Below are 14,386 nucleotides of genomic sequence, written 5' to 3'. Positions count from 1 at the left end.
AGAGGCCACTCGTTCAGAAATCAGCTTCGTTTACTCTTATGTCCTCGGGGTCTATATGACCCCGATTGACGTTTCATTCGTTAAAAAAAATGGTTCCCTTCATCTTAGAGGAATGAAATTGTGACTTTTCCTACATTATCTATCTATACATGCACAGAAAAGCTGGGCTTGATTCGGTTGTTCTAAAGGCATGTAAAAAAAAGTCACACTCATGACCTTTGGGGTCAATATGACCCCACATTGAAATTAATGGAAAAAAAAGTGTCAAAAAATCTATAAATCTGAAAATTTCCATACCACAGTGAAGTCCTGGTACTAGAGCACAAATGTAATGTGGAACGAACATGATCACTTGCACACACACACACACACACACATGCTCGCGCACACAAACAGGTGTGACTCCAATTGAAAGCATTTTGTTTAGAAATTGACAAATAAAATCAATAATTCCAGCATAAATCTGAAAATTTCCACACAGAAATGAAGGCCTGGTACTAGTGCACAAATGCAATGTAGAAAAGACATGCTCACTCAAACACACACACAAACAGGTATGACTGCCACAGCCAAATAAAATCAGCCACAAATGCAGAACAAAGATAAAAGGAGTGAGACCTAATGCACACACACATGGGCACACTCACACACAGAGACACAGAGAGAGAGAGAGAGAGAGAGAGAGAGAGAGGAGAGGGAGAGAGAGAGAGAGGAGAGAGAGAGAGAGAGGAGAGAGAGAGAGAGAGAGGGAGAGGGAGAGGGAGAGGTGTGACTGTCACAGAGAGCATCTGTATGGAATTTGTCAAATGAAATCAGCCACAAATGTAGAACACGTGTGAGTGAATCAGTGAGACCTAATGCATGCGCACACACACATGCAGAGAGAGCAAGGGAGAGATGAAAGGCAACTGACCTGTTCAACTTTGAGAAAGTTTACTCTGAGATCTAAGAGCTGCAACTTTGTTTTGAAAACAGAGAAATTGTTCCCACAGGAAAGGTATAAAAGAACTCCTGTTCATTTCTGCATATTGCTGCTGTTTTTTATATATATATATTATTAAATTAATATCTTCTAAATTCTAAAGTTAATAATTTTTTTCACATTTGGTTCATTAAAATAAATAATATTCAACTACAATCTGATTCTAAGTCTTGTCCTTTAGGTGTTTCTTATGTGGCGATTTCTGTGGTATTTTGTAAAAACAGACATTTCAAAACGCATCAAAAACTACCAAAATTCTACTATTTGAAAGAATATTTATTTTTAATGTCTTGTATAATGTTTATACATAAATTCACAAAATGTATCACAAAAGTTATGATATGAGCAGTTGGCCACATCCAGTAAAATGAATGGATCTCTATTGCCCTCTGCTGGGTATCTATGGACAAAACAATTTATTTCTTAAGTTGTAATTCCTTCCGGTTTGTCTTTGACCAACAGATGGCAGATTTGTACAGCTAACACCTAGATCAATATCCAGAAACAAATTATATTTAATTTAGATCATCATTTAAGTATTTTTTTTTTATAAAAAATTAATATTTCACACGCAAGCTAATGGTATAGTTGAGGAATTGTATGGTAAATAGGTACAAAAGTACTTTGTATATCCAAAAACACAGCATTACTGTATAGATGAGAAGTAAACAAAAAATAATATATGTATTATTAAAAATGTAAATTTTTTACAATCATTCTTTAAATTTTGGGGTCATATAGACCCCAAAATGCACTGAGTGTAAACAGGAAACCGCAGACATATGAGGGTTAAGAACAACAAAAATACTGTCCGTATATTTCTTCCGGATGTCAACTGTAGTTGAACAAAAATGAAGAAACTCACAGTACCTCATCTCTCTTTAGACGGAGACAAACACTCGCGCAAACGCCATTTCAGTAAACGCGATGAGTGACGACCCTCTCGTGTCGCACAGGCACACAATTCGGTTCCACAGCAATCACACTCCCGTGATAAGACTCGCAGCAGCACAACAAGCTCGGTCCAGCTCTTCGTCAGCTCCCCTCGATACTCCAAATGCTGTCCACGCCAAAGCGAGAGAATCACAATAAGTGGACTTTATTTTTACTCTTTGCCTCTCTGGCCATCTCCGTATGTCTCGCGCGCGCCTCTAGCTAGTATTTTTTTCTTCCCCGCCTTTTATACCCCGTCACGCTCACATCACTTCCGGTCTCAGTTTTTCCTAAAAACCCCTTCAAAATAAAAGTCTTTAAATACCTCCACAAGCGCCTCCCTGGTATAGGAGATAGCGTCCTGTTCATGACCACATGCCGCCGAAGTTGTTTGGGCTCATGAAGAGGGAAAGCAAAAAGATTTCCCCCAAAAAGACACGCATGATCGCAGATATCTTTCCAATCGAACAATCACAATTCCTTCCTTCCTTACTTTCTCAATCAGTAATTCAGTTATGCAGCTAGTTGCCTAGGTTGCCTGCCGAGCAGCGCCCTCTCTTCGTACCTATTTTAATAGTGGCAATTATCTGCACCTCAGTATTGTAATACATTATAAAACAGTATGCAATAATGCATTGAGTGTAAATTATAATGTTAATTCAAATGATTAAATGGACACCTACCCTAACCCTATCTGATACTTTATTTACAACTTTTTCATTATTTCCTTTATTTTTATTGAAAATAAATGCCTTTCTGATGCGATATGAGATTTGAAAAGGAAGAAAAAAAGTTTGGCAAAAGGCAGATTCAAACCTGGGTCGATCTCATCAAATAGACTACGGTACACGCTTTAACATCTATGCCACTGGAGCTGTTATTAGACTATTGTCTTTTGTACTGCTGACTAGCCCAATCACACATTGGTTGGCAGAGTCAGAGTAAATAGCTTCTGCCAACAAGGCGGGCTATTTGCACTTAGTGTGAATAGACACTCTGTAATATAAATGGACTATAGAGCAGAAGGTGGCAGTAATACAACAAATGAGATGCCAACTGCCATAAAACCCCAACGAAGATGAAGGACGAAGAACAGCAACAGCAACTGACACCTGCATTGACGGGCACTTGTGTGGGAGAGTTAGTTATGAGCTGAGACTTTATTTTAAAAGAGTACACTCTGTTGGTGCCAATAGCCTCATGGTTAGTGCGCCAACATACTCGCGGTGACGCGAGTTCGAATCCTGTCTTGTGGTCCTTTGCCGATCCCACTCACCTTTCTCCACCCAATGCTTTTCTGACTGCTTTATACTGTCCTGTCCGAATAAAAGCATAAAAAAGCCCATGAATAAATCTCCAAGGTTAGTCATAACTTATGGAGAATAATAGCGCAAACACTAGAAAAAAAAAATGAAGCTTTCTAGAGCGCATATGTCGACTGCCTACATTTGCGCATGCTATCATATGGAATATACTTTGAAAGGCAACTATCAGTTTCACACTATTTACAGCAAGAGTCACTTTTCATGCCGTTCACACAGAACCTGTTCTAGAGACACTGTGCTCAAGTTAAAGTCCAACTTTTAAAATCGCGTCGCAAAACGGGATTTTTCCCCATTCCACTTCCCACATCTTGTGTTTCTCAAAGCAAAAAAGGCATGGTTTTTAAGATGGATATGTTTGCACTCTGTCATTAATATCATATCAGAAAAAATATACAAACTTTAATGCAACCCAGTATCTGTTTTTTTCCACATCTAGTTTCACATGCTCATGTTATTTGCACATGGCCCCATGAAACAACATATAAAAATACTTCAACTGACAGTCTGATGGTGATGCAATTTTTAAAGCTTTTTGTCTCTGCAAGTGAGCATTTTTGTAATTTTTATGGCCTCTGAGTAAATGTTTTTAAATATATTTTTCAAGCAAAGGACATTGTGTACAAGCTTTTCTGCTTTGTTAATTTTATTTCATGAAAATACTTTAAATGTGACCCTGGACCACAAAACCAGTCTTGGAGTATATTTGTCGCTGGAGTATATTTGTAGCAATAGCCAAAAATACATTGTATGGGTCAAAATTATATTTTTTTCTTTTATGCCAAAAATCATTAGGATATTAAGTAAAGATCATGTTCCATGAAGATATTTTGTAAATGTATAAAAACTTAATTTTTGATTAGTAATATGCATTGCTAAGAACTTCATTTGGACAACTTTAAAGGCGATTTTCTCAATATTTTGATTTTTTTTTTGCACCCTCAGATTCCAGATATTTAAACAGTTGTATCTCAGCCAAATATTGTCCTATCATAACAAACCATACATCAATGGAAAGCTTATGTATTCTGCTTTCAGATGTATAATGTATAAATTTCGAAAAATTGACACTTAAGACTGGTTTTGTGGTCCAGGGTCACAAATTATTATCATGAAGACCAGCAGCACAAATAACACTGTAATAGTAACTCACTATAGACTGTAACATTGAATCTGTATGTGTTCTCTTTCCTTCCAATGATGGTTACTTGATAAAGTCCAGAGTCTGTGGTTCTGGTGTTTGTGATGGTCAGAGATCCAGTCTGATGATCCAGCTTCAATCTGTCTCTGAATCTCCCATCAGGACCAACATACGTGGAGAAGATTCCATCCTCTTTAAGGATTTGAGCTATAAGTGTCTCTGGGCGTCCAAATGTCCACGTTATCAGATTCTCTGTCTGTAGTTCAGTGTTAGTCTGTAGAGAGACTGAATTTTCCACCATCACTGACACTGACTTCACTGCATCTGAATCAGCAAACACACCTGAAGAACAAACAGAAACAGTCTGATTAAGATGTTTAAATAACTTTATGGTAACTTTATAAGTTTACTAAATAAAACTTAAATCTACAGATGTTTGAAATTTACATCTGAAATTAATAATATCCAAATAACAAAACTTTTGGATAAAAACTAATTAATAATAAAACTAATTTACTGATGCAGGAAGTTTGAGCTCCAAAACATCAAACAAGAAAACAAAGAAAACACTTTGTCTTCAGATGAGAATCACGTCACGACTGAAATTAAAGCTGCTGCTGTTTGAGCTTCAGTGTTTTTACATAAACAACATTTACACATTTCAAACTCACCAACCAGACACCACAAACAAAAACAGAACCAAAATCTGTCAAACATCTTCAACGGTTTCGGTCCACAAATACGAAAAGACAAAAAGATTCGGTAATAAAATGACAGATGAGCAGATGTGAGGCTGTTCTGTAGTAAAGTGATGTGAAACTCCACCATCAGCTAAATAACCGCCTACTTATTCAGTGTTGTTGCGTGTGACCGTCCAGCTCTTTTGAGCTTGTGTAGGCCACAGCTTCCTGCAGATCAACGGCATAATTTTCAACAGAAATGAATTTCTAAGAAATGCCTGGTGGCTGGTGGCTGATTTGGGCTGCTGCCCTATTTTTAATTTTTTTTGGTTATTATTATTTTTAATAATATTTAATATTTTTGCCTTCTTAATGTACCGAAGTGATAATTTCCGATTTTGTCATACGATAATAAATCATGAATCGGTTAGTCTTGACTGGCAGTGTTGCGCTACACAAAACAGCTCACATCTGTTCCACGCTTCCGTCAAATGGTTTTGAACACAACCGATGCCCAGGACTCGAGGAAGGGGAGGAAGCGGACAGAAGAAGCAGTGAAATATAGCAACATCACTGACCTGTTCAGGGCTTCAGGTCCAGGTCAGGTTTATTTGCAGTGGCGTGCACAGACCTCCGGAGGGGCGGGGGGGGGGGTATGGGTTGTATGGGTTGTATGGGTTTGGTCCCCCTCAGCTAGGGGTGGGCGATATGGCAAAAAATTTGATTTTTTTTTTTTAGAAATATCACGATTCACAATATTATCACAATTCTTTGTCATGTTGGATTTTCTATTTTGCAAGCTGTTTGAGCAGTACAGCCAGTCTAATTTCCCTACTATAAAGACAAAGCCTTTCAAGGTAACAAAATATAAAAAAGTATGGCGGATATTTAGGCCAATGTAGGTGAAGATAAAAATCGTTGTCATTATTTTATCTTTGTTATTAAAAAATGAGAGCAAAGATACACATTACAAATACACCTAATATACAAATAAAATAAACAGTGTTTTATTTTCAGGTAGTCTACGATAGGTGTATTTAGCAGGAGCATTCAAGAAATTGAATGAACAAATATAAAAATAAAACACTGTATAGATTGATTCCTATTAAAGCAACTCTATTAAAGTTTTTCAGTCAAGAGTAGTGAGTGATTTTTCTCTTTGTGTTTGGTGTTTTATTAACATTAAAGGAATAATTCACCCCAAAATTAAAATAGACTAGTGTTTGATTTTTATACCTTCATTTACTCACTCAAAAGTTGTTTTAAACCTGAAGGAGTTTCTTCTGCTGAAAATAAATGTTATTTTGAAGAATGTGGAAAACCAAACAGTTGCTGGTCTACAGTGACTTCTATAGTATTTATTTTTTTTCCTACTGTTAAAGTCAATGTGATCCAGCAACTGTTTGGTTACCCACATTCTTCAAAATATCTTCTTTTGTGTTTAGCACAAGAAAGAAATTAATACAGGTTTGGGACAACATGTGAGTGAGCAAATAATGACAGAATTACAAGTTTAAGGTGAACTATCCCTTTAAATACTGTCGGCAGCATGTTTAGTACTGTCCCTTTAAGACCTGCACGCATCTAATATAGAGGCACGCATGCCTTTCTCTCAGCTGTTTACCTTCATTTTAGACATAACCAACTGAGTCTATACATAAACCTGGTGTGTTTTGACAGTATTAGCACAAAACATAACTTAGTTCAGTAATCAGGCGCTGTTTGACGGGCTTTTTAGAGCACGCGCTTTGGGTGTATGTACTCAGAAAAGGCACTCGTCAGAACAGAACACTGAGTGAATCGTTTAACCAGTAAGTCTTTGAAGCAGATGCAGAGAATGTACTTTTGGTGACTGCGAATAAGTGCAGTGTCCCGTGAGAGTAACTCTACCGCTGAGTTAACACTGATGTGAATGTATGTGGCGTTGTATAGTATATAGAGACGGCGGCGCCAGAACTGCAGCTGATAGAATGCGCGCTGAAGTACGATACTACGATATTTCTTCAAAAAACAAATCGTGGAAACATTTTTATAGTCCACGATCAAAAATCTTTATATCGAACACCCCTACTCTTGGCAGAAATCGCAGACCGGGGGCACCGGATCGCAAGGGCACTTTACCGTAGGATCTCAAAGGGGCAGGGGCTCGAGCCCCCCTGCCCCCCCCCCTTGTGCATGCCACTGTTTATTTGTAATAATGATATCACAAAGTACCAGACTTTTTGTTTTTTAACAGTCTTATTGAAGAAATATAAAAGTCAAAGTCAGAACAAAACAAATTTAAAGGTTTCAGCTATAGAAGCATGCAACATCCGGTGAGTGACGCTTGCTCGCTGTCATTGGCTATCACGAGTGTCACGTCAGAGGTAGCCCGATCAAGAGTCGTTAATATCAAACATGTTTGATATTTATGATTTGAGTTTGGCGACACTCCGTCTCCGTCTAGACCGGATTCGTGACATAGACCACCCCCCCAAGGAGTGGCTTCCAGACGCTCTTATACAATTCAGGAGGGCGGTGGAGCGGAGGCGGAATAGAACAAGGGGGAGGGACGGAGGGCCAGGTCCACATGGAAGTGGAGTTGCCGGGGACCGAGGTAGAGTCAACAGAACTGGAGCCCACCAGGGCGGAACAGGAGTCCAGCAGTGCCAAGCAGACAGGGCAGAAGACCTCCACGGCGGAGCAGACAGAGCAGGAGCCCACCAGTGCAGAGCAGACAGGGCAGAAGACCTCCACAGCGGAGCAGAAGACCACCAGGCCAGAGCAGACGACCACCACGGCGGAGCAGAAGACCACCAGACCTGAGCAGTAAACCTTCAGGGCGGAGCAGACAGAGCAGGAGCCCACCAGTGCGAATCAGGAGAGCACCATGACTGAACAGGCTGATCAGGAACTCACAGCAGAGATTGGAGCCTATGAGAAACTGAGACACAAAAACCAGAGAGAACATATACGGTCTCAAGGACCGGGGCAGGGAGCACAAGAAGTTCATCAATATATTCCCTGTTGGCAACGGAGAGGGCAGACAGTCCATAATTAAACTCATTGACTGGAACTGGACTGGTAGATTTTTCAGTGAGATAAACAATGGCAGACAATTCACAGTCAGGCTCATTCATCGAAACAGGACAGACAAATAATTCATGAGTAAACACATTGACTGGAAGGGGACAGACAGACTGTACACTAATGGTCTCCGTGGCAATGACAGGGTTAACAGGACAGATATGGGGTGCATTTATAGTTTCAGAGCTCCAGACAGACAATTCAAATTTACGGCTTCCATAGCTGTGACAGGGCAGGACGAGGATTCGCAGACGGCCTCCATAGCCGTGACAGGGCAGAACAAGGAATCACAGACAGATACCATTGACACCTCTGGAGGTTCTGCAGCAGTTGCCAACACCTCTGGAGGTTCTACAATGGTAAACTCCGGACACAGGGCGAGTACAGTAATGGTCTCTTTGACCGCAACTCAACAGGCTGAGGGTACATTGCTGGGCGCCACCATCATACAAGGAGCAGAAGCTAGCACCGCCACTTCAGGAGGTTCTGCAGCATGTGCCACCACTTCTGGAGAAGTTCTGTGATGCAATGCATTTTTCCTCAGATGTATCTCGAATGTGGATTTAATATTGTCCGCTGCTCAATATACAGCATTAAATTAAGATAAACAAAGTTTGGTTCTACACCAGAAACACAAACTATATATAATGCTTACAAGAATAGGCTACGTTCTATAATTAGAAGTACAATTAACATCAAGCTACACTTGAAAATATATGTAATTATTAATTTGCTTACCCACTTTAAATCATCATCGACTGCTAGTAATAACTTCCGCTTGTGATCTTGACTGATTGTGAGTTGATTTTGATTCTATAAGCAGACACATGCACTCTTTGTATGTTTAATAATGCTACACTGCTAATATTTGTCATAAACATCCTTTATTGCTATAAAAAAATACCATGAGCTGCATACAAAACACATACAGAAAATATATTGTCATAATCATGTCTATTTGCTTTCATATTTCATGTGTGGAAAAATGTTTCACTTGATTTATTTATTTTTTAATACGGAAGATCTAGTGAACGTGCTCTGACTCAACCCAGCAGGCACACAACGTCATAAGACGTTAATATTTGGTTAGATTTAGGTCGCGACGTCAGGTAACCAAAATTCAATCTCAAGCCAACGTCTAATGACAATGTTACTGTGACATCCAATACCGATGTCAGCTGACGTTGATATTTTGTTGTTTTTAGGTTGTGTTGTAAAGTAACCAAAATCCAACGTCGAGTCAACGTCTCAAGCCAACGTCACATTGACGTCAAATACTGACATTTTGTGGTCTGGTATGGCAACCAAAACCCAACATCTCGTAGACGTCATATTGGTAACGTCCACACAACGTCAAACTCTAACATCATTAGACATTGATCTTTTGTTAGTTTTAGGTTGTGGCATTAACTAACCAAAATCCAACGTCAAGCCAACGTCAAGTCAACGTCTTAAACCAACGTCACATTGACGTCAAACACAGACATTTTGTGGTCTGGTATGGCAACCAAAAACCAATGTCTACTAGACGTCATAATGGTAGCATCCACACAACGTCAAACTCTAACATCATTAGACGTTGATATTTAGTTAGATTTAGGTTGGGGCAGTAACCAACCAAAATCCAACGTCAAGCCAACGTCTTAAGCCAACGTCACATTGACGTCAAATACTGATATTTAGTCATCAGGTATGGCAACCAAAACCCAACGTCTCCTAGACGTCATAATGGTAACGTCCACACAACGTCAAATTCTAACATCATTAGACGTTGATATTTAGTTAGATTTAGGTTGGGGCATTAACTAACCAAAATCCAACGTCAAGCCTACGTCTTAAGCCAACGTCACATTGACGTCAAACACTGACATTTTGTGGTCTGGTATGGCAACCAAAACCCAACGTCTTGTAGACGTCATATTGGTAACGTCCACACAACGTCCAACTCTAACATCATTAGACGTTGATCTTTTGTTAGTTTTAGGTTGTGGCATTAACTAACCAAAATCCAACGTCAAGCCAACGCCTTCAGCTAACGTCATATTGATGTCAAATACTGACATTTAGTCGTCAGGTATGGCGACCAAAACCTGACATTTAGTCGTCCAGGTATGGCAACCAAAACCTGACATTTAGTCGCCAGGTATGGCAACCAAAACCCAACGCCTCCTAGACGCCATAATGGTAATGTCCACACAACGTCAAATTCTAACATCATTAGACGTTGATATTTAGTTAGATTTAGGTTGGGGCATTAACTAACCAAAATCCAACGTCAAGCCTACGTCTTAAGCCAACGTCACATTGACGTCAAACACTGACATTTTGTGGTCTGGTATGGCAACCAAAACCCAACGTCTTGTAGACGTCATATTGGTAACGTCCACACAACGTCCAACTCTAACATCATTAGACGTTGATCTTTTGTTAGTTTTAGGTTGTGGCATTAACTAACCAAAATCCAACGTCAAGCCAACGTCTTCAGCTAACGTCATATTGATGTCAAATACTGACATTTAGTCGTCAGGTATGGCGACCAAAACCTGACATTTAGTCGTCAGGTATGGCAACCAAAACCCAACGTCTCCTAGACGTCATAATGGTAATGTCCACACAACGTCAAATTCTAACATCATTAGACGTTGATATTTAGTTAGATTTATTTTGGGGCATTAACCAACCAAAATCCAACGTCACGCCAACGTCTTAAGCCAACGTCACATTGATGTAAAATACTGACATTTTGTGGTCTGGTATGGCGACCAAAACCCAATGTCTCATAGACGTCATAGTGGTAACGTCCACACAACGTCAAACTCTAACATCATTAGACGTTGATCTTTTGTTAGTTTTAGGTTGTGGCATTAACTAACCAAAATCCATCGTCGAGCCAACGTCTCAAGCCAACGTCACATTGACGTCAAATACTGATATTTAGTCGTCAGGTATGGCAACCAAAACCCAACGTCTCCTAGACGTCATAATGGTAATGTCCACACAACATCAAATTCTAACATCATTAGAGCTGATATTTAGTTAGTTTTAGGTTGTGGCATTAACTAACCAAAATCCAACATCAAGCCAACGTCTTAAGCCAACGTCTTATTGAAGTCAAATACTGACATTTGGTTGTCAGGTATGGCGACCAAAACCCAACGTCTTGTAGACGTCATATTGGTAACGTCCACACAACGACCAACTCTAACATCATTAGACATTGATGTTTTGTTAGTTTTAGGTTGTGGCATTAACTAACCAAAATCCAACGTCAAGCCAACATCTTAAGCCAACGTCACATTGACGTCAAACACTGACATTTTGTGGTCTGGTATGGCAACCAAAATCCAACGTCTACTAGACGTCATAATGGTAGCGTCCACTCAACGTCAAAGTCTAACATCATTAGATGTTGATCTTAATTAGTTTTAGGTTGTGGCATTAACTAACCAAAATCCAACGTCGAGTCAACGTCTTAAGCCAACGTCATATTGATGTCAAATACTGACATTTAGTCGTCAGGTATGGCGACCAAAACCCAACGTCTCGTAGACGTCATATTGGTAACCTCCACACAACGTCCAACTCTAACATCATTAGACGTTGATCTTTAGTTAGTTTCATGTTGTGGCATTAACTAAACAAATTCCAACGTTGAGCCAACGTCTTAAGCCAACATCATACTGATGTCAAATTCTGACATTTAGTCATGAGGTACACTGTAAAAACAAAAAATCTATTTTACAGAATATAACTGTACATATTTACAGTATTTTTCTGTTATTTTAAATTATAAGTAAAATTCTGTAAAACAACATCTATAAATTAAAAACTTGACTGTTATTTTAAGTAAGCTATTATATCTTTAATGACAAATTATAGTAGTTCTCATTTTTTTAACACAGGAAAATGGCTGTATTATTTATACTGTATTTTTTCTGGATTCTTAAATTGCATGCAATTTAAATGTAAAATTACACAAATAATCTGTAATATGTAGCTCATTATATTAAAGGTTTATGCCCATACTAGCTGTTTAGCATTTTTCTTTGTAATTTTAAAGTACATCATATTAGTTTTATATTTAGGTGTTTTTACATTTAACAATTCTGAACACAAATATAGCTGATTTACATCAAATAATGCATAGTCTGTTTTTAAAGAGTAAAGCTGCACTACTCTCCAGCTTGAAACTTTCAGGCCTCTGCCCACACACCAAATTACTTTGCAAAGGAAATTGTGAACAGAGAAAAGTACACATAATCTTTAAAAGCTCAAACTCTCCAAAACAAAATCCATTGACTTTCACAAACATGGCATACAGCCATTGTAAATTATTGGTATGTTATCTGATCAAAATGTGCATTTGTTATTTGTGTGAGAGAAACCCTATACCTACGGAGAAATTTTAAATTAGAAAAAAACAGAGCATGGAGAAAAGGGTCTGAAAGGACTGGAATGCATACCATAAAATTTTGAATCCTCGATTTGTCAAATGTGCATGTCTACATTATGGAAAGACCATAATTTACCACAGTTTACATTTTCCCATACCATGAATGCTGTAACGGCATTACCACTGCAGTCAACAGTGTAATCTGTAGACAAATGTTGCAATTATGACAGTATTTGCAGTAAGTGTTACTGTGGACAAAGGAATAAACCTAAACCAACAGGTGGTGTAACACTGTCTGCAATACAGCAAAGGGTCAGATACAGAAAGTTGTATGCACAGCTGCATTTAGGCATAAGAGTGGTTATACAGTTGAGACAAGGGATTTGCTAAAGTTCAAAAGGGTCATTATTGGTCATGTGATAGTAACTGTAATTTACGAGTATAGACAGACATGTACACACTGTCTGTACTCCTAAACTTAACCCTATTTTAACTCTAAATTCATAGGGAAATTATAGGTGAATAGTGAATAGCACACATACACTTGTAAGCATAAGTGAAAACACCATTTTACCAATTAATTACATGTAACAGCCTAAAAAATCAAAATCAATATACATACATATTTGCTATCTTTTGTTTAAAACTAGTTTTTTCTACAGTTGCAATGTTATTTGATGTCTCTCTTTGTTGCTTTGGTCGTGATTGGTTAATCTAAGTGATGTTTTATTAACAAATTTCGGGAGGAGCACGCGCAGATAATTAACGCAGCCAATTCATCATCAGCAATCACACCATCTATCCAATCAGCTCGAGAGAGAACCCCTATAAATAATCAAAGCAGTCTTACCTCCATCAGTTCTAGTCTTTCAGCATTCGGTTCGCTCCTTTGCCATTATATCACAGACCCAATTTTTTCCCATCCAAACGATGTGACCTATACTCAAGATTTTCGGATCCTCTGCAGCAAATCTGCCGGCCCCAGGATCACTCCTCCTCCGCCAGTCAACGCCGTCGAGCCCCAGGCTCCATCGCGGCCGCCGCTCTGCTCGACCAGCCACAAGAATCCCCCGACACCGAGGTTTAACCTCGCCTCCACTGCCTAACTTCCATCTTCCCCAGCATCCTCGTATCATTCGGCTGCGCCAATAAATTCCTCCGATCGGAAGTGGTGAGTATTTAATCCAGAGGCAAACGCTGATGAATTCCGACGCTCCATTCTCGCAGAGAACAAACAAACGGGTTTGTACGATCTATTCGTCACCCCACAAATCAGCCAACCTCACTCCTAAATCCACTCCAGCCGCCAAGGCGACTAATAGCTTGAGCAAGCCCCGAACTCGTCTCGCTTGACACCATCATTGTCCCGCACAAAACCCGGCTCTCCGCGAGCGTCGGGTCGCAGAAGCAGGCCTTCAACAAGCCTGGGCCGCGCCCAGTTCTTACCGCAGCAAAGCCTCACTCGCTTCCTGCTTCGGCTCAGCCTTCACATTACGTAACCACGACGCAAGTGCTGAGAATACACACTGAAATTACTCTTATTTTCACCAGCATTTTACCCGTATTTAATTCACTCATTCCATTTTGATAAATGGATAAGTCAGATAATCAACAGTGAATCTTCTCTTCCACTGTTGATCTTAACCAGGAATTAAATTTTTTTTTATCTCAGTGGACCAACAGTAATGATTAACAATCATGAGTACAAACGAAAAAGTTAAGGCTTAAATAAACATTATTGAGCAAATGCAACCTGCAACTTAATTCATATATGAAGTGCATACTGCTAGGCACCTCCCTCAAAGTGTCTACGTTACCAGCCGATGTGCCGCTCGACTGGCCAGCTGTTTCAGTATGTTTTCCTTTCGT

General features: G+C 39.3%; 2 protein-coding genes across 8 annotated transcripts in view; both read right to left on the bottom strand.

Moving 5' to 3' along the window:
- Positions 1-14,268, bottom strand: part of LOC131531269 (uncharacterized) — a 28,708-nt gene extending 14,440 nt beyond the window's left edge. Inside the window, exons 1-3 of one of the 6 annotated variants that reach the window (XM_058761942.1) lie at positions 13,368-14,268; positions 7,860-7,981; positions 4,391-4,720 (exon numbers count right to left, since the gene is read on the bottom strand). In XM_058761942.1, the coding sequence (XP_058617925.1) occupies positions 4,391-4,679 (289 nt within the window). In that variant the 5' untranslated portion in view covers positions 4,680-4,720; positions 7,860-7,981; positions 13,368-14,268. Of the gene's footprint in view, positions 1-3,191; positions 3,232-4,390; positions 4,721-5,049; positions 5,564-5,636; positions 6,400-7,859; positions 9,879-13,367 lie in introns of those variants that run through there. The other 5 variants (XM_058761943.1, XM_058761940.1, XM_058761941.1 and 2 more) reach the window with 5 other exon arrangements.
- LOC131531271 (zinc finger protein 239-like) overlaps positions 1-14,386 on the bottom strand; it is a 267,824-nt gene that overhangs the window by 80,089 nt on the left and 173,349 nt on the right. The window lies entirely within an intron of this gene.

Source organism: Onychostoma macrolepis, chromosome 22, assembly GCF_012432095.1.
Source record: "Onychostoma macrolepis isolate SWU-2019 chromosome 22, ASM1243209v1, whole genome shotgun sequence".
NCBI lineage: Eukaryota > Metazoa > Chordata > Actinopteri > Cypriniformes > Cyprinidae > Onychostoma > Onychostoma macrolepis.
This window is presented reverse-complemented; position numbering and strand designations above follow the sequence as displayed.